Source organism: Coregonus clupeaformis, unplaced genomic scaffold (assembly GCF_020615455.1).
Source record: "Coregonus clupeaformis isolate EN_2021a unplaced genomic scaffold, ASM2061545v1 scaf0195, whole genome shotgun sequence".
Classification (NCBI taxonomy): domain Eukaryota; kingdom Metazoa; phylum Chordata; class Actinopteri; order Salmoniformes; family Salmonidae; genus Coregonus; species Coregonus clupeaformis.
The window spans coordinates 499,421-524,875 of NW_025533650.1; the positions used below are offsets into that span (position 1 = coordinate 499,421).

The 25,455-nt window shown below is 45.1% G+C and overlaps 1 protein-coding gene across 1 annotated transcript; it reads right to left on the bottom strand.

The window, feature by feature from the left end:
* Window positions 1–238: 238 nt before the first annotated feature.
* On the bottom strand, window positions 239–4,272 carry LOC123484090 (urotensin-2 receptor-like). The gene is made up of 2 exons (XM_045214056.1): window positions 4,014–4,272; window positions 239–2,253 (listed from the first exon to the last, which is right to left on the bottom strand). Exon 2 carries the CDS (start codon window positions 2,152–2,154, stop codon window positions 997–999), a length of 1,158 nt encoding a protein of 385 aa, XP_045069991.1. The 5' UTR covers window positions 2,155–2,253; window positions 4,014–4,272; the 3' UTR covers window positions 239–996.
* Between the last annotated feature and the right edge of the window lie 21,183 nt (window positions 4,273–25,455).

A 25,455-nucleotide genomic window follows, 5' to 3' on the forward strand; every position in this document is an offset into this window, starting at 1 on the left:
GCTTTGCTCCCTCTCTCTGACCATCCCTCATTTTCTCACTGTCTCTCTCTCTCTGGCTATCTCTCTTTCTCTCCCCTCTCCTCATCTGCTATGGTCATAAACACCATAAAACCGTGGGGATGAGATCTGCATTTTCAGTTATGTGTTCTTTTCTGAGGGGTCAAGGAGGAACACATCCTCTCCTCTATGGAACAAAAAACCTGTGACATAGACTCAAGTATATAAAGCATGTTTTTTATTTCAGGTTATATATTATATAATATTATACACATCAAACTGGATATAAATACAGGTGTCATCATCACCATGCAAAGCATTGCACAGTTCATTACAAAATAAAACTCCAAACCCAACATGCAGGTATTGATAATAGAAAAAGGTCTGTAGTTTTAAAAGCATATCAAGCTTTACGGGTGCATAACACAAGGTCCTCTCTACCCCCTCAAACATCATTCTCTGTGTCAAACAACTTTTTAAAGAAAAATTTCCAAATATGTCATGACCAGTGACAATCAGTTGCTGTTCAAAAGCAAAATATTTTCTTTGATGGCATTCCAGACTTATAGAAGAGTGTCGTCATTTTACTGGAAATGCACGGGTCCACGAAAGCCCCCTAAATGATAACATAACACACAAACTCTGCTTCCCTGTTGTCATACTCCACTCATGGCCCGTATGTGTATGTATTTTAGAAAATTCATACAATCAATGAGATATTTCTCTTAAACAGTTTTGAAGCTTTGACACAACAGAGATAGTATTTTCGCTCAGCCCAAGTCACATTTTTAATCTCCAAATAGGAAATATGGTCCGATCACAATCGTGCACACAAAGTGTTATCTTTGGTATAGTTCTTATGGAGTAACAATCACACAGTGAAATACCCTTTGATATTTCATGGGGAGACGGGGGTGTTTGAATCGGACAGTTTGTAAGCAGCCCCCACCAGCCCCCAGTGCAGTCTGTTGTACCGGACTGTCTGTGTTGTCACTAACACTATTGCGGACTGCTCTTGCGACAGAGCTGATTCGCTGACATCGGTGTCTGCCTGTTCCTCCTTCGTTTCCCCCCTGTGAGCAGCGTGTAGAAGAATGGGTTCACGCATGAGTTCCCGTACGTCAGCCCCGTTAGGATCCGGTTCACCGTCACCTGGGTACCCACCGGTACTGTCCGCAGCATGTCGGGCCGGTATAGCGGCAGCAGCTGCCACACCCAGAAGGGCAGGAAACAGGCCCAGAAGGCCAGGACTATCCCCAGGATGAGGAGCAGGACCTTGGGCCTTGGGGCTCGCGGAGGGTAGGACGTGCTACCCCCACTACCACTGGCCCAGGGCCGGGTCTGGGACACCCAGTAGAGACGGCCCAGAGTAGCATACAGCGCCCCGATGGCCAGCCCCGGGCCTATCATACTGGTACAGAACAGCACGCTCATATACACCTTAGAGCTCTGCTCGTCCCAGGCAGGGACACACAGCTGGCCCTCGTCTCCGTACTCCAGGTGGAGGGTGATCATCATGGGCAGGCTGAGGGCCACCGCCAGGCCCCAGGCTAGGCCTACACGGAGCAGCCCCGAGGAGGGGGAGGACGAGGTGGCCAGGGGGTTGGCCACAGCCCGGTAGCGGTCCAGACTCATGGCGGTGAGGGTGTAGATGGAGGCGTGCAGGGTGATCAGGTCCAGGCTGAAGAGGAGGCGACAGCCCAGCTCCCCAAACGCCCAGTCAGCCGCCAGGCTGTCGTACACGATGAAGGGAGCCGTGAAGAGGTAGAGGAGGTCCGCCAGAGCTAGACTCAGCACCTGGAGATGGAGGGACGTTGAGGAAGAGGAGGAGGTGGGAGAGGAGGAAGGGGAGAGGGAGGGGGGAGAGGAGGAGGAGAGGCAGGATGGTAACGGTACTCCTCTCCCTCCTAAACAGCATCTAGAACATCCTCGGCTCCTTCTGCCTCTCCTGCGTCTGAGGAGGAGGCCCATGGTGTAAAGGTTCCCCCCAATGCCCAGGAGAGCCAGGAGGGACAGGAGGGAGCAGAAGAGAGCTGTTGAGGCCAGGCTGGGGGAATGAGAGATGGATGGAGAGGAGGAGGGGAAGGAGGAGTTGGGGATGAGGGGGGAAGTGTAGGATGGAGAAGGTGAGGGAGGTAGGGAGCTAGAGAAATCCATACTTTTTAGTTGAGACTTCTGAAATGGTGGTGGTGTGAAGGTTAGCTGGGTTTATATAAATGTCAGAGGGAGAGGAACTATTATTTTGAGTCCACTTGGCTGGATGGGAGGGTTTTGGTGGTGGACAATGGTAAGAAGTAGGGAAAGAGAGTGGATAGTGGGGGTGGGGGGGAGGTAGAAAGAGGGGAGCATGGTTGAGAAAGGGAAAATGGGAGCGGAGAAAGTTATACTTATTAGCAGTGAAACACCGAAAATGGTCTTCTCAAAACCATTTATTGCATTTAATTATTTACCACACAACTGTATTCTGCCTCTTTTTGGGCATTTTGTTTTTGGCATATGGATTAATGTTCTGTCAATGTATTTGTGTGGTAGGCCCAGTAACATGCAATTTAGAAAGGCATCATCATAGGAGTCGATGTATTGGCAAAGCTTCAATTCTAGATACGTTAAAGTGCTTTTTCACACTGTTTCGTAAAATAATTAATAGGCTTTTCTGTGTAGGGGTATAGAGCCAATTGTAGGCCATAAATCTACTGATGAACCCCCTGCACTGCTGTTAAGGTCACACGTCTGGTGATGGGCAACGATTTCATGGCAAGAAACTAAATGGGGAACCGACGCATAAAAATGTTCACCGCGCGCTCTTGAAGTTGAACATGCAGGCAAGCAAGCTGACGCGTTTTTCGGCCCTTGCTAGATTTATGTCAACGTGCGCATTTGCGCACCGGGGGCACGAGAATGCGGAGACTCGGGCGTCACGCTGTCACCACATTTTTAACTTAACAGAACATATTCCTCACCGGTTTATGAAATTCCATCGGCTTGCTACACCGCGGTGGCTGGGGATATAATAGTAAGGCAGGAGACAGAGGGAACCCATGCTGTAGGCAATAAAATATCAGGTTTTGTTTGGCAATCGGTGATTTATTAGGGCATTAAATGAGGTTTGAAAACCACTGTTTTATTAAACAAAACATTGCGAAATCTACATTGTTATAAACACACTAGTATAGACTTGTTTGCAACGTGGTTTCCTATAGGTGAATCCAAATAACCTATCCAACCCAACGTATAGCTCTCCGTGTAGTGGTAATTGTGGTGACTGTAATTGTATGCGGTAACATCAGAGCAGACTCTAGGGGGTAAAACTAGAGTGCAGAAAAAAGCCTATGACACATGTTGGCTCCGCCAGTACCGGGGTTAAGAGCTACTGTTGAACTATGGCGGGCCTGCCGAAACCCCGCTGTGGCGCATGCCCCACCGGGTTTAAGGTGTCCCTTTAAATAACATATCTGTTAATATCTCTGACACATGGACATTTCATTCAGACTGCTGCATTTTTACTGGAGGTTTCTTTCCTTAGATTGTTGCTTAGATATTGTTTAATATTTTTGCCTAATTTTGCTTTCTAAAAATGTTATTCCAAGGCTACCACATCATAATCTAAAACTAATAGGCTAGGCCTTCTAAATGTAGGTGGCAGGTATTATTTTATGAAAATATTTGTGCAAGTTCCAAATATTACATTTAATCAGAGAATATAACTTACATTTGAATTTTATTTTATTTTAGACAAACAGGCTTAGGCTAGGCCCACTGTAAACACAGTGACATCTGCATATCTGAAATGACTGATTTAAGAGTAGTGTAGGCCTAATGATGACTTGTTAATTATTGATAATAAATTCTCTAGGCTAAATGGTCAGATGAATAGGTAGGCTATCCACCCAGCATTAGACAATTCTTCCGCAGAAGTGAATATCCAAGACCAGAGCCCTTTATTACAGACGGCTCTACCCAAGACAACAAATACGCATTTTCGAAGTAGGCTATATAATTTTTTGAGTTGTCTTTACCTTATTCAATCCAATTCCGGTAGTTGCAAATCACATCATAATCCATTTCATTTGTCTGAATGTCCGATTCAGTTTCCATTTAAAAATCCACATAGGCCTATAGTTGGTTCAGTATTTGCCTTTAGAAAAATCTTCTAAATTATGTATTACTTGTTGTCAGACAGGTGATGGTTGATGTATCTAAATTCGTTCCTCATAACTTTATGCCCCGCTAGGCTATGTCTCCTCTCCTCTCCTCTCCCTCCTCATATTGTGGCTCTCGCCCCCTCGGCCCAGTCTCTGGTGTGTCTACGAGTCCACGGGAGGGGAAGGAGGAGAAACAGACCCACTCACAGAGTAGAGGAAGAGAATGATAGGGAGAGAGAGAGAGGTCTTTCACCCTTTACTCATATATTGTTGGCACATAGAGTTCCATACTTTGGCTGAACATTTGTTGTGGTTTGTTTTATTTATTATATTGGACATCTGGTTTTATTAGTCAGTTATTAAAGCTTGTGGTTAAAGTAACTATTATGGCTGTCATTCATGCAGCCTATAATCAAGTACTTACAGTAAATGGTGATTGTCAAATGGTGAACATCTGGACAACCTTCAGAGGTTTGGGCAACCTTCAAGCTTCTCTATTGCATGTCTAGATAATATTTATTCTATTCTAAATTGAATTAATGAATCCATTTGGAAATGTAACCTATTGTTTGCTTGAATGAGTGTTTCTCGCAATACTTTAGGTTTATATGAAGTGTTCTGTATTTACAGCCTAACATTTCATATTATGGTCAAAACAATGGGCTCCTTTACACTTGAACTGGGCTTTCTTGTGTTACTATGTGCGTTTTTAGATTAGCTGTATCTGCTGGAAAGAGAAGGTGAGGGTTGAACGGTGTTGTTGCATGATAATATTTTGATATAATAGGTTCAATCTTTTTGAGCCAGGTCCAGATAAACCTCCTGGAAAGATTTCAGAATTCAAGCATTTGACCATAAATGGTACCTCAAAATCAGACTGCGGTACATTTCAGATGCCAATGAGTCAGGGATATATGATGTCTAAATGTTAAAAGTCCTCCATAAAGTATAGCATTGTAGATTTATATCAGCTGGATGCTTTGGTCTCAGCTGTGATTCCAAGAGGAAGAATAAGTTGGGGATCTGGCATTCTGATGAGATTACTCAGCAAAAAGATTACTGTTGGAGGGTAAAAATAATACCAACCTTTCAATTAAGAGATCAAGAACATCCCTTTTAAAGCCAAATAAATATTTATCTTAAGAACCCTTTACTGAAATAAAAAGCAATTGTATTTTATATAGGATGTTATATTACTACAAATACTTAAAGGTACAGTATCTTGCTCCCTCATAGCCTAGGCCAAGACATACTAATGCTATTCACTGTGAATCAGTGAATCACTTTTAAATGAATTATGCAATATTTCTCCTGCCAGTGCAGTAAACAGTAGGCCTAATTACTTTATAACAACATGACATTACACAAATATTAACAGTACAAGAACAAAACCAATGGTGAGTACACTAGACTAGAGTACAATACATATTGTACCAACATTGTTGCTATGAATTAACTAAATTGTACATTCATTACAGACATTAGGGTACAAGGGTTTAATGGACATGCTCCTTCTAGTAAGAATCACGAATGACGCACGAGAATAGTCTTTCAGTGAAATGTACAATTGGGACTGAATAAGATAAGGTAAAGGGTGGCAGATAGCCTAGCGCAGGATTCTTCAATTCCGGTCCTGGAGGGCCGAAACACCTCTGTTTTTCATCCTCTCCTTCTAATCAGGGGCTAATTCAGACCTAGGACACCAGGTGAGTGCAATTAACTACCAGGTAGAAATAAAAAACAGAAGTGTTTCGGCCCTCCAGGACCGGAATTGAAGAACCCTGGCCTAACGGTTAGAGCGTTGGGCCAGTAACTGAAAGGTTGCTGGTTTGAATCCCAGAGCCAACAAGGTGGAACAAATATGTTGATGTGCCCTTGAGCAAGGCACTTAATCCTAATTGCTCCTGTAAGTCGCTCTGGATAAAAGCATCTACTAAAAGGTGAAAATTAAACTTTATCGACCCCAAAAGGAATCAATCCTCAATTGCGCCAATCCAACAGACACAACTACGATCTGCAACATTCTGCCGCAACATACTGTATATTGAATAAGTAGCTAGATTACACATACACACTGATATTGATATGCATGTTAGTTCCAGTATCTTCCAGTAAAAATGTGTGACTCATGAGGCTTTACAGGACAGGAGGCAGACGGACAGACGTGCTGACACACCAGTGAGACGTCGTTATTTGCTGTCATTTCGTGGAGCGCTGCAATAACTAACGCACTTCAACTTCAGCCCAATGTCAATACTACACACACACCCAAACACACACACACACACAGCCTCTCTCTCACATGCACACACACAGCTTTATATGGTGGTGGGATGTCTAGTCCCCTGTAGCTCAGTTGGTAGAGCATGGCGCTTGCAACGCCAGGGTTGTGGGTTCGTTTCCCACGGGGGGCCAGTATGAAAAATGTATGCACTCACTAACTGTAAGTCTCTCTGGATAAGAGCGTCTGATAAATGACTAAACATGTTTGTTTTTAATGTCTGAATTCTGAATTACAGTACGGCAGCTAGTGCCTCTAACAACATATTTCCATGTCAGAAAGAAGTTCAAATAGCAATGATTTGGTCATTAAGCATAGAAGAAACTTCTAACTCACATTCAGGCTTATGCACGGGAATTGAAACCACCATCTTGGGTCTGCCAGCACCACTCTGTTCCTAGCAACTCAGCCACATTGACCTGGCTGGCTGTGTGTAGTAGTATTAACCTGTGGACTGTAAGCCTCTTAGCATGATTACTGTATGTTATACCAATGCAGAGGTCTGGTCTTGATGTCCCATACATGTGTTAGCAAGAGAACACAAGACAGACTGAGACAGGCCGTAAAGACGACATACCTAGCCCCGCAGGGTGTGAGGAATTTGAACAAATACCTGGCACGGGCATGCCAAAGTAGGGGGAGAGGGGCTAGGAGGGAGAGGGGCTAGGAGGGAGAGGGGCTAGGAGGGAGAGGGGCTAGGAGGGAGAGGGGCTAGGAGGGAGAGGGGCTAGGAGGGAGAGGGGCTAGGAGGGAGAGGGGCTAGGAGGGAGAGGGGCTAGAAGAGAGGGGGAGGGGAGTGGGGCTAGGAGGGACAGGGGCTAGGAGGGAGGGGAGGGGGAGAGGGGCTAGGAGGGGGAGAGGGGCTGGGAGAGGGGCTAGGAGGGACAGGGGCTAGGAGGGAGGGGAGAGGGAGAGGGGCTAGGAGGGAGGGGAGGGGGAGAGGGGCTAGGAGGGAGGGGAAGGGGAGAGGGACTAGGAGGGAGAGGGGCTAGGAGGGGGAGAGGGGCTAGGAGGGAGGGAGGGGAGGGGGAGAGGGGCTAGGAGGGAGGGAGGGGAGGGGGAGAGGGGCTAGGAGGGAGGGGAGGGGGAGAGGGGGCTAGGAGGGAGGGGAGGGGGAGAGGGGCTAGGATGGAGGGGAGGGGCTAGGAGGGACAGGGGCTAGGAGGGAGGGAGGGGAGGGGGAGAGGGGCTGGGAGGGGGAGAGGGGCTAGGAGGGACAGGGGCTAGAAGAGAGGGGAGGGGAGAGGGGCTAGGAGGGACAGGGGCTAGGAGAGAGGGGAGGGGGAGAGGGGCTAGGAGGGACAGGGGCTAGGGAGGGAGAGGGGCTAGAAGAGAGGGGCTAGGAGGGACAGGGGCTAGGAGGGAGGGGAGAGGGGCTAGGAGGGACAGGGGCTAGGAGGGAGGGGAGGGGAGAGGGGCTAGGAGGGACAGGGGCTTGGAGGGAGGGGAGTGGGGCTTGGGGAGAGGGGCTAGGAGGGGGAGGGGAGGGGGAGAGGGGCTAGGAGGGAGGGGAGGGGGAGTGGGGCTAGGAGGGAGAGGGGCTAGGAGGGAGGGGAGGGGGAGAGGTGCTAGGAGGGAGAGGGGCTAGGAGGGAGGGGAGGGGAGAGGGGCTAGGAGGGAGTGGGGCTAGGAGGGAGAGGGGCTAGGAGGGAGAGGGGCTAGGAGGGACAGGGGCTAGGAGGGAGGGGAGGGGAGAGGGGCTAGGAGGGACAGGGGCTAGGAGGGAGAGGGGCTAGAAGAGAGGGGAGGGGCTAGGAGGGAGAGGGGCTAGAAGAGAGGGGAGGGGGAGAGGGGCTAGGATGGACAGGGGCTAGGAGGGAGAGGGGCTAGGAGGGAGGGGAGGGGGAGAGGGGCTAGGAGGGAGTGGCGCTAGGAGGGAGAGGGGCTAGGAGGGACTGGGGCTAGGAGGGAGAGGGGCTAGGAGGGAGAGGAGCTAGAAGAGAGGGGAGGGGGGGAGAGGGGCTAGGAGGGAGGGGAGGGGGAGAGGGGCTAGGAGGGACAGGGGCTTGGAGGGAGGGAGGGGAGGGGGAGTGGGGCTAGGAGGGACAGGGGCTTGGAGGGAGGGGAGGGGGAGTGGGGCTAGGAGGGACAGGGGCTAGGAGGGAGAGGGGCTTGGAGGGACAGGGGCTAGGAGGGACAGGGGCTAGGAGGGAGTGGGGCTAGGAGGGAGAGGGGCTAGGAGGGACAGGGGCTAGGAGGGAGTGGGGCTAGGAGGGAGAGGGGCTAGGAGGGAGAGGGGCTAGGAGGGACAGGGGCTAGGAGGGAGAGGGGCTAGGAGGGACAGGGGCTAGGAGGGAGTGGGGCTAGGAGGGGTACAGGGACATAGGCTTGCTCCGATACAGACAGAACCATGGATTGAAATAGTGATACAATGTATATAGACAGGGATGAAGAAAGGTAGAAGTGTAAAAGGAAAGGTAAAAGATGGGACAGAGTTTGGATGCTCTGGGTGCTCACTGCTCAGGCTCTCAAGTGGACAGAGATAGAGACAAAGATAGAGATGAAGGGGTATGGAAGTAGTTAGAGGTGTCAATGTTGTCTCAGACAAATGAGGAGAAAATTGAGAACGACAAATTGGGGTAAAGAGGGGAGAAATGGAGAGAAGGGGAGATGAGAGAGGGATGAGAAGGGAAGGTAACCTGAGATGTTATGCTGCATGTGTCCTTCTGTGGTACACGTCGAGCCCATCAATCTATCTGTTTACATGACAGTCCTGTCTGGTGTAATCTCTAATTACATGCACTTGAGCTATGACTGCGGCATCTTAACCCACTCTACAGTTGTTTCAATGAACATTTGAGGGACGAAGAATAACCTCATTCAGAGATGTGACTTCAGAGATGTGTCCAGATCAATTATGTAATTTATTATTTTCTGACCTAATATCTATTTATTTCGTCATTGGAACTGACCCCAAACCAGGGGCTTCATTCTCCTCTCAACCATTGTTGTGCTGATCACATCTATGCTCTATAACGTTACATTTATGTTGTATTAGGTTGTGTCTGGAAGGGACCTGAATCTAGCTGTCGCTTCGAGATGGACATCACCTGAGAACCTGGCTGGTCTAAACCCTTGGATGACAGAGGTAAGTTGTAATATGCCAAGGTAGGAACCATATTCTTGAGGCAGCTGTCACAGTGGCCATATCAGGCTGTCATGACCATGATAATGACAACAGACAATATATTTCAGTATTTTATGACAGCCAACAGTCATCCGTATTGTTCTGATGAATGTCACGTGTGTGTCTGATGTATGTAATTCATACAGTGTTCTGTAGGCAGCTGTAAATCAGGTGTTAAGCCTACCATGGGACCCACAATCCTTCTGAGGTGTCTTTGTAGGCTACTGCTGGGAGTTCCAGAGGTTATGACTATAAAAACATAACTGAGCTTGAAACCACACACACACACTCTCCTTGGAAAAACAGTTTTTTTTAAAAATTCATATCAGCATCTGTGAGCGGTAGTCACAAGTGATGTAATGTTATTAGCCTCTCATGACAGAAATGAAAATAGACCAAATAATCACCAACGGCTCCTCGTGCTGTCCTTGCACTATACCTTCATTATGTTAATTCATTTCTTCCTGTTTCTTAGCGACTGACTGACAAATTGCCCACCTGTTGGCCGGCTTCCCATACTAATAATTAAATGGGCGGACATCTTTCCTGCGTGACAAACGGTTGTTTCTTCCAGCTGATTAGCCTCGCTGGCGATGAGTTATTGATCCCCCCGCGCACAGCCCTGTGTAGTGCTCTAAACAAGACATTTCACTTTCACTAATCCACAGAGCAAGGGTTGTTTTGGCTTTATTGTGTTGTCATTTACCAGCACAACAGATGCCAATATTTCTTTCAGCGAGACTGGCCTCTGCCAATAGGTCTAGATCTTTATGGCACAGGAAGAGTTACCTCCATATTGGTAGTCCTTTTCCCCCTCAATTGCTACTGTCCCATTCATTCAGAGCAACAATGATGTGGCCAGTCTCTGAGGAAAGGTTGACAGCGTTATTGGACATTTGACTGCAGCCTCGCAAATTGATGTGTGTGTCTTTTGGACCAACGTCAAATATAGCAGTGAGTTTGTGAGATCATGTTGGATGTGGCATCCCACAGGAGTCATGTGAAATGCTTATTGCTGAATCACTTACATATGAAGTTTCTAGTCTCTTTTGACAGGCAGTGAAGTCTGGAGAACCTTAACGCCACAGATTGAACCAAGATGTTCTCTCCTCCTCCTGAATCCTGGAGCATTTGATTTGGACATTCTGTGACCATGACAAAATCTGGAAACTGTTACTGGGCCTGAGTCTCTCTTTGCCCCATCTGCAGAAGTCAGATCAGAACATTAGTAAGCCCCTGTGGAATCTTATCTCTGCAGCCAAGGTCTTACTGGCGAGGAGGGAGTTGGTCTCCAGCACTGTGATGAGCAGACCAGTGGAACTATTGGACATATCCGTCTTGTCTTCTTTCTCCCAGATGCTGAGAGGGTTATAAAGCATTTATTAATGTAACGGTAATTTAACTATCTATTATGATCATTTTAATGTAATAATGATGTAATAATAATAGTATTGGTGTAGAATGTAATATATTTAGTGTCAATCACAAAAAAAGAAACCCTTATTCTCTGAAACAAGCCCAGAGAGGAAAGTGACTCAAATGCTCAAATAAATGGAATGTTCTCCCAAGGCAGAGGGAAATAGGGCTTAGATTCCCTGTTAAGTAGTTTATACTATCATGCATAATATAAAGGCCAAACCTCCTTGGTTGCTGCAAGCACTTTGGTGATGATTGCAAAAATGGCTGACATCTGCTCTCTGGTGGTTATGTGTTGCTAATGCACCCTCCCTCTACTCTACCCATAGAAACACCCTATAAAAAAGCATAGCCTGCCCTTGGGCTGGAAATGCCAATTACAGATCTTTAGGGGAAGCATGTTCTGAATGATGGGATGTATCTTTTAATTGAACCACGTGCGTATATACGGGTGGGCCTGGGTGGGTGCAGGCCCACCCACTGGGAGACAGGCCCACCCACTGGGAGACAGGCCCGCCCACTGGGAGACAGGCCCGCCCACTGGGAGACAGGCCCGCCCACTGGGAGACAGGCCCGCCCACTGGGAGACAGGCCCGCCCACTGGGAGACAGGCCCACCCAATCAGATTGAGATGAAAAAATAAATAAATAGAAAATACAAAAAAGAAAGGATGGTCTTTACTTGTCAGTGTTCCAAACGGGACATTATTTGTCTTTTAACTTAAACATGCAAACGGCATCAGATATAATTCATAGCAAGCAGTTTAGTCAGATTTGATGAACTGGAATGACATTCACTCTCACAGGATGGGTTGCCAAAAAGAACTAACTGAAAGCCACACCCCCAATAAGCCACAAATATGACTACATTGAGGCATATGTCACTGTGCTTCTATGGCTATATACACCATGCCACTGCCTATATAATTTGTTCATTTAGCAAACAAGACCGCTCATAATCCAGTGCCTTTATCACAGTTAACACACCTATATTTTAGCTTGAATGAGCTTTTAAAAAATTGTTAGTGGCTATGCCACTGAATTGAACTGTTCCATAACACCATGCCTTCCCTCTTCTCTCTATTTGCTGTGCTGATCATAAACTTTCATATTCAAAAGCTGTTGGAAGAAACATACTTCATTATTGCTTCTCTCTCTCGTTGTCCTTCTCTCGCTCTCTCATGACATGTACACACTCTCTCTCTCTCCCTCTCTCTCTCTCTCAATTCAATTCAATTAAACTATCTCTCTCTCTTCTCTCTCTTACCTGCTCCCCTTCTCTCTCCCTCTCCCTTCTCTCTCCCTCTCCCTCTCATGTACACATGTATTTCTCTCTCTCTCACTCGCTGCCTGGAAAGAATTTTCCATCGATCAATTACAATCAGTCTACTTTTCTCACACTATGCAAGGACAGACTGACGGCTAGATGGACCAGTAGCAGAACGGTACAGAACTACAGCTAATGTATTGAATCACTGGTAGGCCTATTAATCCTTCATATCTCATTCACACAGTGAGGCGCTAATTTACTCCTTATTATGATTGTACAGTATGTGATTAATTAGCCAACTTTAGTCAGAGAAAAGTTAATGCTTTCTTGCCCCGTGTCATGATATGACATCATTGGTTTCAGACCATAACCTCCTTTCCATCACCTTCCGGCGTGATACTGGCTGTCTGATCTTATTTGCATTGGATGATAGAGGCTATGATATGACATCATAGGTCACTCCTTGGTGAATTTGACCGAGATTAAAACATATTAAGTATCAGTAAATACAAACACACACGCACACACACAGCCTACACATACGCATACATACACACACGCCTCCTGCACAATGGCCTTTTCTTTTTTCTTTGCATGACAAACATTTACATTATTATTGACACCAGAAATTAAGGTAACAAAATATGGTTTTTCTGCTGAGTAACCTACCCATTTCGCAATGCCTTCTGCTTTTGCGCATTGACGTTGTATGACCAATATTCTCCACTTTACATTTAAACTTTAGAGAATAAAATCATATGCAGAGTGTATTCGTTTTACTGTCACAAGATTAGTTTTACTGTCACAACACAGCACAGGTGGGAGATATTTGAAGTAGCCAGTTGTAGCTGGAGAGTGCGAGGGAGAAGGAGACAGTCAGAGCGCACGCGAGACGTGGCCGGTAGCAGTCAGTCAATGAGCGTAATATCCCGGTGAGAGCCAGCGCACCGGCATACAGAGCGAGAGGAGGGCACCCGTCCCGGACACTTTACAGTAGGTTGACCACCTCCTGGGTTACAAATTCATATGAAGAAAAGTAATCAGGTGGTCCTGAATTGCAGAATTTCTTTACAATTACAAAAAGGCGAATAAAACGGTGAGTGATAATTGTTTTGCATAAAATAAGTTGCCAAAATACACATTTTTGTATTGGACACATTTGATCATCATCCTCTGGCTGTTTCAACCGATATAATTGTTTTGACATTTGTGCACAGGCTTCCATAAATGGTAGCATCATGGACATTAGAGATAACCTTCTGTTGTTCATAGTTGACAAACGTATATGATATTGTTTATGTCGCAGTGGAAAAATATGTTTGATTACACTGTTTTAAAGTTATCTCTGTTAGAGACGTGGATAGATAGTGGACACTTGAAAATGCCTTGCATCTGTTCATTATTTGACAATTGTTTTGTGCAGTGTTTTACAATGTGAATCTGTCAATTTTAATATTGGGCAGGTGTTTATTTCATAGATGGGATGAGGAAGCCGCTATAAACAGCCTCAATGTCTGTTTTGTGTTATGTTTATTTTTAGTTGGCAACATGCTATTAATAGTAATTTGTTTTGGTCTTGATCCTAAGTAGAATAGTAGGGAACATATTGTCCAGAAGGATTTGGTGGAACTGCCCTTCAAAGTGACAGATTTCCACCCCACTGTAGACATATATGTACATTGTATACTGCTAGGTTAAAGGAAGAAAGGCCTATACTGCTGTGTTTTTATGGCTGATTATTTTGGGTCATTTGTACGTTTTGGGAACCACAGGCTTTGGGTAATTTGATGGGGTTTCTACCTGACCTCTGTGTGTGAATCGGCTGTTGGGAAAACCCTTTCTTATCATTTTTTGTAAAAGTTACTTAAAACATAATTGAAGATCAGTACAGTATTACTTACGCTCTTACTGTAGTTCAACCAATCAGAATGTGTATGATGATAATGCTGAACTCATTGTCATAATCATCATTTTCATCATGCACTATAAGTTATGCTGTTAGCTGTGTGTGGGTCCCTGGGCCATGTGAGCCAGTGTTTGGCAGCTCTGTGAGCGGGAGCGCTGTATTTGGACTCAGGGCCAAGGATTACCCCTCTACCACCCACTCTGTCCATTGAAGCTAGGGATATAGTGAGAGGTCAGAGAAATAGAAAGGGGAGGAGGGCGAGAAAACGGGATAGTTTCACAGACCGACACACCTTCTTGCGTGCCAAATCTCTCTCGGTCATCATCAGATGATTGTGTTCTGTGAAGCATAGCGAGAGGAGGAATTACAGAGAGAAAGAGAAGGACATAGAGAGAGAGAGAGGAGGAATTACATAGAGAAAGAGAAGGACACACAGAGAGAGAGGAGGAATTACAGAGAGAAGGAGAATCACACACAGAGAGAGGATGAATTACAGAGAGAAGGAGAATCACACAGAGAGAGGGAGGAATTACAGAGAGAAGGAGAATCTCACAGAGAGAGAGGAGGAATTACAGAGAGAAGAAGGACACACAGAGAGAGGAGGAATTACAGAGAGAAGGAGAATCACACAGAGAGAGAGGAGGAATTACAGAGAGAAAGAGAAGGACACAGAGAGAGGATGGAAAGAATAATGAAGAGATGATGTGACCTGAGATTTGTGGGTTACAATGATGCTGAATTGAGTCTGTATTCAAGACATGGAAGAGATGGAAATTGAGAGAAAAATAGGAACAGAGAGGAGAAAGAGGAAGGGAAAGAGTACTCCAAATTAGCCAAAGGTATTATTGACATCCGGGCGCTCTTCCGGTGTCATGAAGATGGCGGTGTAATGTTTGTCCGCGTCTCTCCTTCTCTTGTTTTGCCAAATAACTTTGGCAAAGTTAGCCGACGTTGACCGTCATCCTATTTTTCCTCAAATTACTAATGTTGTTGGATCTCATGCCTGTATTAATTCCACGTGTGTCTGTATAAATGTCCAGTGTGTGTATTATTAAACTGAAAGATGGCAGGTTGTAATCAGTTCCAGACCTTAGTGGTTCCATGATGACCTGTCATCACAATGTGGTGGTCCTGATGGTATGAAGACAGAACACACTTACTACTGGAACATAGTAGTGTAACAGAGAGACAGGGAGGGGAAACCAACCAGGAACTAACCAGGGTGACTGAGCTCAAGTTGCTGCTACCTTAGTACTAATGTATATGTTAATATCTGAGGTGTTGTTACGTTACTTTACTAACAGAAAGGAGTAGGACGAGAGAGAGAAGGGAAGGGCTGGCTGGAAGCATAAAGAGGTTTGTCCACAACAACTGCATACATTTTAAACATAACGAATCAGTCTATTTTAAAAGACTGATTAAATAAGTCAAAAGTCAGCTGAGTGTTCTTAACCCCTCTTCCTGATTGAAGATTTTGTGACCATCAGATGACCCTTATCACTACGGTACACAGTATAGAGGGATGGATGGAGCGAGGGATGGAGAGAAGGATTGGAAAGAGGGATGGAGAGAGAGGGATGGAGCGAGGGATGGAGAGAAGGATTGGAAAGAGTGATGGAGAGAGAGGGATGGAGCGAGGGAGGGAAAAACGTCCAATTAGAGGGAATAAGGCCCAGTGCCAATGCACATGTTTGTATGTGTGAGTGTGTGTTTGTGAGAGTGAGTATGTGTGAGTGTGTGTTTGTGAGAGTGTGTATGTGAGAGTGGGTATGTGTGAGTGTGTGTTTGTGAGAGTGGGTATGTGTGAGTGGGTATGTGTGAGTGTATGTTTGTGAGAGTGTGTATGTGAGAGTGGGTATGTGTGAGTGTGTGTTTGTGAGAGTGGGTATGTGTGTGTCCAGACCACTGTGTTGGCATGGGCCACCATAATGACGTCACCTTTCCTAAGACCTGAGGACAGATGTTAACTCCCAGAGCTAGCCGCCAGGTTGGGTACATTTGGAGACACACAGGTTCCACTCAGACTCATCAGCCGAGGCCAGAGAGATTAGACCCGACTAGCCGCATGTCGAGATGTCCAGTGTTTAAAACGGGTGAACAAGTCCATTCCTCTAGGGCAGGCTTGATGGTTACTGTAAGCAGAGCCCAGGCCATAGTGGTGCATGATGAGACCGGTAAAGACGCTTCAGTTAATAGTGGTCTATTGATCCGATGGGACAAGAGCTAGAAGTTCACACGCTGTTGTTGTCATATTTAAATTGCCATGGCTTCATGTAGACTGCCAGAAACTTTCAGAGATATAGGCTTCTATGACTTTGTTATGTCACTGAAAATGGTTTTGAAATCAGATTGACGTTGTAAATAAACAAATGAGAAGAGAGAAACTGACTGATGGCTAGAGAGAGAGAGAGAGAGAGAGAGAGAGAGAGAGAGAGGGGGAAGGAGAGCAGGAATGAGCGAGGGATAAAAAGGGAGGGAGCTGGTAGAGAGGGCCATGTGACATGGAGAGGGCACCATTTTGTGGCCTGGTTTCAGGCCCACGCTGATCAATGATACTATTGATCCTCCATATCTGGCTTGTCACACACATCGCAGTCAAGAAACTCAGGCCAGGCCAGCAGTCAGGGTTTTAAACAGACAACATATATCACACTCAAGTCACCTTATTATATACTCCCCAAAGTGCCTATAACTAACACACTGAATAGAAAGCATTGGAACTATACCTTAAGGTGTCTGTCCTATAACAGTATGGCTCTCCACAGTCAATCAGTCAGTAAACTGGGGGCTTGTAGGGAGAGGTCAGGATTTCAGGTCTCCATGACTGATTCAGTCTGTCAACAATGTGACTTGATGATCCAACTCAGTGGACGGAGCTTTCTTTCAACTTTGATTCTAGGAAGTGTCCCATGTGTCATCGTGAAAGTAGCTTTTGTTTTAGAAAGAGTGTGAGAGAGAGAAGAGAAAGGAAGTTTATCCTGTGGCTTATTGAATGACATTGAAATCATATTCACAGGGAACCATAATCTGGATACATAACACCTTAATATGGGAAGATAATCTGTCTGTGTGTAGATAGAGAAGGGAGGGAGTGTAGAGGAGGGAGGGAGGGAGGGAGGGGGAGAGTGGATGGAGAGAAAGTGAGACAGAGAGAAAGTCACAGGATAAACTTCCCTTGTCTCTATCTCTCTCTCTCTCTCTTCATATCTTGAGAGGGCATATGTGATCCGATTAGGGTCATCCAATATGGCTGTTGCTCCACAGGCCAAATGATGACACACTGTACCCTACACACACCTCTAGTGTATTATCATATCAGGCAGCTCTGCGTATCTGACACTGTCCAGGTGTCGTGGGAACCGACAACTTCACAAGAGTACTTTTCCCAGACACCCCGGCATGGCCACTCACACAGGGGACATTTGAAGCATTTGCCACCTCACCACGATAAGAGGTGTCACTCTCTCGCTCACACAAACACACACTGGGTTTTATCTGGATCAAAACGGTCTTAGGTGGTGGGCGTGGCAGGGGACGTGACAGGGGCACGTTCTGCCCGTCGGCGTGGCTGAATTTTAGAGTACGGTTTTGCAGTTTTAAAGCTAATGTCCTGCAATTCTACACATTTTGCCATGGAGCTGAGAGAAAATGTTGCCGTTTTAAAGCTAATTTCCTGTAATTCTATGCATTTTGCCATGGCTAATGCTGTTATATACACTACCGGTCAAAATTTGTAGAACACCTACTCATTCAAGGGCTTTTCTTAATATTTACTATTTTCTACATTGTAGAATAATAGTGAAGACATCAAAACTATGAAATAACACATATGGAATCATGTAGTAACCAAATAAGTGTTAAACAAATCAAAATATGTTTTATATTTGAGATTCTTCAAATAGCCACCCTTTGCCTTGATGACAGCTTTGCACACTCTTGGCATTCTCTCAACCAGCTTCACCTGGAATGCTTTTCCAACAGTCTTGAAGGAGTTCCCACATATGCTGAGCACTTGTTGGCTGCTTTTCCTTCACTCTGCGGTCCGACTCATCCCAAACCATCTCAATTTCGTTTAGGTCGGGGGATTGTGGAGGCCAGGTCATCTGATGCAGCACTCCATCACTCTCCTTCTTTGTAAAATAGCCCTTACACAGCCTGGAGGTGTGTTGGGTCATTGTCCTGGTGAAAAACAAATGATAGTCCCACTAAGCCCATACCAGATGGGATGGCATATCGCTGTAGAATGCTGTGGTAGCCATGCTGGTTAAGTGTGGCTTGAATTCAAAATAAACCACAGACAGTGTCACCAGCAAAGCACCCCCACACCATAACACCTCCTCCTCCATGCTTTATGGTGGGAAATACACATGCGGAGATCATCCGTTCACCCACACCGCGTCTCACAAAGACACGGCGGTTGGAACCCAAAATCTCAAATTTGGACTCCAGACCAAAGGACACATTTCCACCGGTCTAATGTCCATTGCTCGTGTTTCTTGGCCCAAGCAAGTCTCTTCTTCTTATTGGTGTCATTTAGTAGTGGTTTCTTTGCAGCAATTCAACCACGAAGGCCTGATTCACACAGTCTCCTCTGAACAGTTGATGTTGAGATGTGCATTGACCTTCCACTACATCCCTAGTCCTAAAAGATCACAGTCCTGTACAAGATGGTGCAAGTGGCTGTACATGTAGGCAACTATAGACGCAGCTGACAGACTTCTTGTGGGCTTGCGAGATGTCATGTCTACAGACCCCCCCCCCTGCCATTTTGCCAAGGTAGAGATGAGTGGCCGAAACCGAGACGCACGGGACAGCAGTGGAGGCATTAATTCTGGCCCAATGACAATCGCCAAATGTCTTTACACTTTTTGGTGTTTTGTGTAACAGATGTGTCTTTCCATTCACCACTTTGTTTGGAGGCTGGAATTGTGTTGTGAGTGGAGGAACGTGCGCGGATAGGCTAGTAAATGAGCCCTTTGAAGTGATTGTTTGACAATCGGATGATAACATGGTGACTGGTAATACATTGGTAATACATTTTAAAAGTAAAATGACAAATCTTTATGACTAGGCCCACAGAGATGCTGTTGAATTAATAGGGATTCTAAATATAATTCTATGATTAGGCCCCACAGCCGGCCCGCCCATTAGGCAGGATTAGGCAGCCGCCTAGAGCTGCAGTTTGACGAGGGCTGCATTTTCTGAGCTAAACTGAGTAAGACGCACCTTCAACAACACATAACACCTCACATTATTCTGCCCAAAAACAATGATAACTTCACTCACCCAGTGGCATTAGGGCTATATAGGTGAGCTCTGATGCCGACCCATGATAAGCAGTGCTCACTTTGCCAAAGGCAGGGGCTCAAAATATTTAGCTTGGCCATGCTTGGTTGTTGGCGCTCCAGCAACGCTTCATCAAATTCATTTAACATAGGCTAAATGATGTTGCCTACGGTAGAAAGAGTAGTACCGTATGTTTTTTCTGTAGACTGGAGACCAAATGTATTACAATGCCATGAGACAGACACTTTAAATTATTAACTTATTAGTGAGGAAAAAGTGCAGGAGAAAGTCAACTAAAAAGGCAAACGGGCAGACCTCAGCTTTGGAGCGGCTGCGGCATAATCAAACAGAGGTGGACAGCAAATGGTGCTGAAAATAATTAATTTAAACAATTGTCTTCATTTTAATTCGACTTCACTAACAACAAGAGGGCTTTGTTGGAGCTTATTTCTTCCTATAAAAAAAAAGAAGAGGTAGGCCCCATGGATTTGTCAGTATAGCCAAATCCTCCAATACTGTCACCATGCACTCGTAAAGTCTGAGAAGGGCTTGGTGTGTTTGGTTAAAACCAGGCTCAAATAGAGTGAGGGTATACCATACCCTTTGTTAAAGAAAAGGGCAAAAAGGATAACTATTGTTAGCATTATATTTTAAAATAAATAAGAAGTATCCAGATAATATGAAGCGTTCTAAAACAATGCATAATGATGCTTTATGCTAGAAACAAGCTTTAAAATGCCCACAAAAGGCTTCCAGAGTGGCGCAGCGGTCTAAGGTACTGCATCGCAGTGCTTGAGGCGTCACTACAGACCCAGGTTCGATCCCAGGCTGTGTCACAACCGGCCGTGACCGGGAGTCCCATAGGGTGGGCACAATTTGCCCAGCGTCGTCCGGGTTAGGGGGAGGGCATTTACTTGGCTCATCACGCTCTAGCGACTCCTTGTGGCGGGCCGGGCGCCTGCAGGCTGACTTCGGTTGTCAGTTGAGCAGTGTTTCCTCCGACACATTAGTGCAGCTGGTTAAGCGGGTGGGTGTTAAGAAGCGCGGTTTGGCGGGTCATGTTTCGGAGGACGCATGACTTGACCTTCGCCTCTCCCGAGCCTGTTGGGGAGTTGCAGTGATGAGACAAGATTGTAATTGGATCGCAATTGGATATCACAAAATTGGGGAGAAAAAATTTAATAAAAAAACACAAAAGATGTGACTCTGATGCATATGGGGATATATTGATTCGTCTCTATGACATGCTGAGCTGTGGCCTTCAATATTCGAGGAGACAAAAAATTAACTTTGCTCTTTTGTCCCTATTAATTGAGCTTTTCATTTTCTGAAAAGAGAAGATGTTTAAACCCAGGCAGCTTTTAGGGAAGGACATCTGTTGTTGGGTTAAGCAATGGACGAGTAGCCAGCAGTTGAAGCTTACATTTTTCTGCGTCAGTCGAGCCTCTGTCTGGGTGGAAAGGTAACTTTCGAAAGTGCCATGCTTAGATTCATAAGGAGGTCTAATATTTTATTATTTGCAAACAGCAACCGTCTCGTTGCAAACAAGACACTCTGGTTTGACATTGGAGAAATATGGTAAGAATGCTTATTTCTCAGTCTATTCTATCCTAAAACTTATATTTTCATTATTCCCCTGTCTTTTGAGACTTTTTCAGAGGGATATTTTCTCTTTATTGCGAGCTGTTTTTCCCAATCAACGCACAAAGAAATATAAAAAACAAATTTAATAGAGACATTGGTGATTTTATCAGTGTAATCAGATTTAAAATATTTGGATATGTTATTGACATTGACATATAGCCTACTAACCAGATGTGTTGAATTGTGTTTAGTTTGTAGCATAGGCATATGAATTGGGCTGCTATTATATTCTGCCGATTATAAGGTGAGAAAATAATTGGCCCAATTTGCCGACCCCTGCTGTAACCTACACTATTCTAGTTTAGCAGGGATAGAAGGGAGATGGCAATTTCCTGTCTCACTTAGGGCGGCAGAACGTACAGGGCCGCTCTGCCGCAGATACATTTGTTTGGTGCACGCACAGGAGATCCCATACCGGGAATAAATTAAATATACTTTCATCCCTGGTTATAATAGTGGCCAAGTAGGCTACTATGGCTATTTGATCATAATGTAGGCCTATCAGAGTGGCCTACCATAAAAACAAAACTATGGAGACAATGCATCCCATAACATTTTAACATGGAAATAGCTGTTCCATCATTCAGCCTACAGTAGCAGACAATGTGTGGTGTTCAATGTAGACCTACATTCCATAAGACTTTTTAAAAAACATGTAGGGATTGACATTAACCTGCTTATCCACTTGTCCTTCAGACAAGGAGGTGACTGAAATGTTGTGTTGTTTGATGCAAGAAACCACTTTACAAAATAAAACACATTATTATTCCCATACCATTATTACAGAAAATCAGTCAAATTATGCTACTCTCTGCCTATTGGCTACTTATCTTATTCAAGCCTGTCTCAAAATACAACACTGCCCCAAAATACAACACTGCCCCAAAATACAACACTGCCCCAAAATACAACACTGCCCCAAAATACAACACTGCCCCAAAATACAACACTGCCCCAAAATACAACACTGCCCCAAAATACAACACTGCCCCAAAATACAACACTGTCTCAAAATACAACACTGCCCCAAAATACAACACTGCCCCAAAATACAACACTGCCCCAAAATACAACACTGCCCCAAAATACAACACTGCCTCAAAATACAACACTGCCCCAAAATACAACACTGCCCCAAAATACAACACTGCCCCAAAATACAACACTGCCCCAAAATACAACACTGCCCCAAAATACAACACTGCCCCAAAATACAACACTGTCTCAAAATACAACACTGCCCCAAAATACAACACTGCCCCAAAATACAACACTGCCCCTTACAGAAAAAAAAGCTGTTTACCTGACTTGCTTCTCAAAGATGTCTAGAAATGTACATGTTTTGTGCTCTTGTAGGAAGCAACCACTCCCCCATTGCTGACTAGAAATGAGCTATAACTGGGGTAATAACTCACTTACTTACACACCTGGCTACATGCAGCTCTTGCTTTAATCTCAAAACAACCACATCTACTCGTGACCACTCATGCTGTAAACACAGTCCAGTTCAAAGTGAATGGCACAGATCCATATAAGGCAATGGTCTATTTGCATATAGGCCTACTGCAGCGCTGATTGGTTATGTTGCACCGGTCTGTGTAGAGTATGGGCCTGAGTCATGCCTGTCAATGCAATAGAATCCTACTCCAATGCACTTTGCCTAAAATAAAATCTCTTGCATAGTTTGTTTTGTTTCGGTATATTGCATTGAATGTGGCTCACAATTCGCACAGTTGAGGGAAACGTTGATAGTGTTAACTAAAGGGGAAAACTAGAAAGTTGAGTGAAGTTCAATCTCGTGCTTCTCTGCGCCCGTGCACGCCGCAGCTTAGAGGGAACATTGCTCACTATTAATATCCTCACTATGATGAGGTTTTGATGTAAGTTCCCTCTTTTCATTTTCCAACTTCCTGTCTAAATTATCCTAAAGTATCTCAGAATGTATTGTGTAACTCAATTAAGTTACTTATAGATGATTTGGACATGATTTGGAAAATGCTAATTTAGGTACCATTGGCTTGCATTAGATTGCCCCAAACATACTCTCTTTAAATGTATGAAAACATTATTTCAAAATGTTCCTCTCTAACCATGTAGATTGTTTATCTTTAGGCTCCCCTACTGGGAGTGTTTAACCCAGGGAGGTGTTTAACCCCAAGCCACCCTACTTTCCTAAAAATGTAATACGTTTTTGTTTATATTGGTGGTGGTTTGTCTCAATCGCCCACTGGAGTTTATAGTTTACCCACTTTTTTTACCACTTCATCAATGTTTAGGACATATCAGTTGCTCCTTGAAACTAGGCTTATAGGTGGTTAGTTGATGAAGCCCTCTGTGTAGAGGACAGAATGTGATGTTCTGATGGCTGTTCTGTGTCTGTCCAAGAAGATAATCAATTGACCCACTGATAATGAAGTTAACAAACACAACAGAGCAGGTCACATTCTGGGCCTAGCTTACATAGAATATAATGCTGCAGGCGAAGGTCAGGGTCAGGCATCGCAATTTCACAGGGACACCTTCCCTGTCAACACTCTCTCGCTTTTTCTCTCTCTCTCTCTAGCTGAATCCCAAATCACCCCCTTGGCCCTCCATTTGCGCGTTCACGTGCCTCTCCACCATATGCACAAGTGTACCAAAGCTGAGGGAGGGAAAATTATGGAGGGTGTATGGGCTAATTAAACCTTCCGATAACCACTTCATCCAAGCCAGCAACGCTGCCGGTTTCAGAGCGAAGTGGAATCCTATAAGGCACCACCTTATTTTTGAGTTTGTGCAGTTTCACACAAAATAATGTAGGAGATGTGCCTAATTATATGTCACATGCATTTGTTTATGTCGGATTTCGAAACTTGACACATGTAAAAGATTAAACTGTTAAATTCGAATTTCATGCTTGTTTTATTATTTAAAAGTGGAACATGAATTGTATCATTCAAGTCACAAGTGTGTCCCGAAGTTGATGGGTTTATTGATCCCATCTCCACTCTCTGGAAGTCACCCTTGGAGTTTCGTCAGCAACACGTGACAACGGAGGGCCCTCCGAGCGAGTTGGTAGGGGCGAGGGGGTGGTTTGGGATTCACAGTCTCACTTTCTCTCTCTCACACACACACACCCTAATTTCTCTGGATCATATTGGTTTCTTATATGAAGACTGTACCTGTCTATAACTTTGTGTCTATCACTCCTGTGTGTACAGTTACCTACTTGTACTGTATCCTACCTGTGTGTCTGCATACTACAGCCTATCACTGACCGGTATGTGTACAGTTAAAGTTACCAATGTGTAGTGGTTCCTACCTGTGTGTTGAGTTACCTACTATATCCTACCTGTATGTGTACACTCCCTCTGGCCGTAGTTTAGTGGTTCTTATATAAAGACTTTAGCGGATTATCAGAGTCATGGTGGGATTACTGCAGTCACGAGCACAGCTGTAATCCACAGCATTCCGTCACCACCACCGCAACATAGATCTCAATACCATTCCCACTCCCTGTCCCAATCTCAGTCGTCATCCCAATCTCAGTTATAATTCACTATCAGCTCTCTATCACAGCTACATTCCCCCCTCATCCCAATCCTTTTCCTTTTCATTTCTTTCTCACTTACCTACGGTTCACCCCCTCTTCTCTCTGCCTCATTCTATATCCTACGGTTCACCCCCTCTTCTCTCTGTCTCATTCTATATCCAACGGTTCACCCCCTCTTCTCTCTGCCTCATTCTATATCCTACGGTTCACCCCCTCTTCTCTCTGTCTCATTCTATATCCAACGGTTCACCCCCTCTTCTCTCTGTCTCATTCTATATCCTACGGTTCACCCCCTCTTCTCTCTGCCTCATTCTATATCCTACGGTTCACCCCCTCTTCTCTCTGTCTCATTCTATATCCAACGGTTCACCCCCTCTTCTCTCTGTCTCATTCTATATCCTACGGTTCACCCCCTCTTCTCTCTGCCTCATTCTATATCCTACGGTTCACCCCCTCTTCTCTTTGTCTCATTCTATATTCTACGGTTCACCCCCTCTTCTCTCTGTCTCATTCTATATCCTACGGTTCACCCCCTCTTCTCTCTGCCTCATTCTATATCCTACGGTTCACCCCCTCTTCTCTCTGTCTCATTCTATATCCTACGGTTCACCCCCTCTTCTCTCTGTCTCAGTCTATATCCTACGGTTCACCCCCTCTTCTCTCTGTCTCATTCTATATCCTATGGTTCACCCCCTCTTCTCTCTGCCTCATTCTATATCCTACGGTTCACCCCCTCTTCTCTCTGCCTCATTCTATATCCTACGGTTCACCCCCTCTTCTCTCTGCCTCATTCTATATCCTACGGTTCACCCCCTCTTCTCTCTGCCTCATTCTATATCCTACGGTTCACCCCCT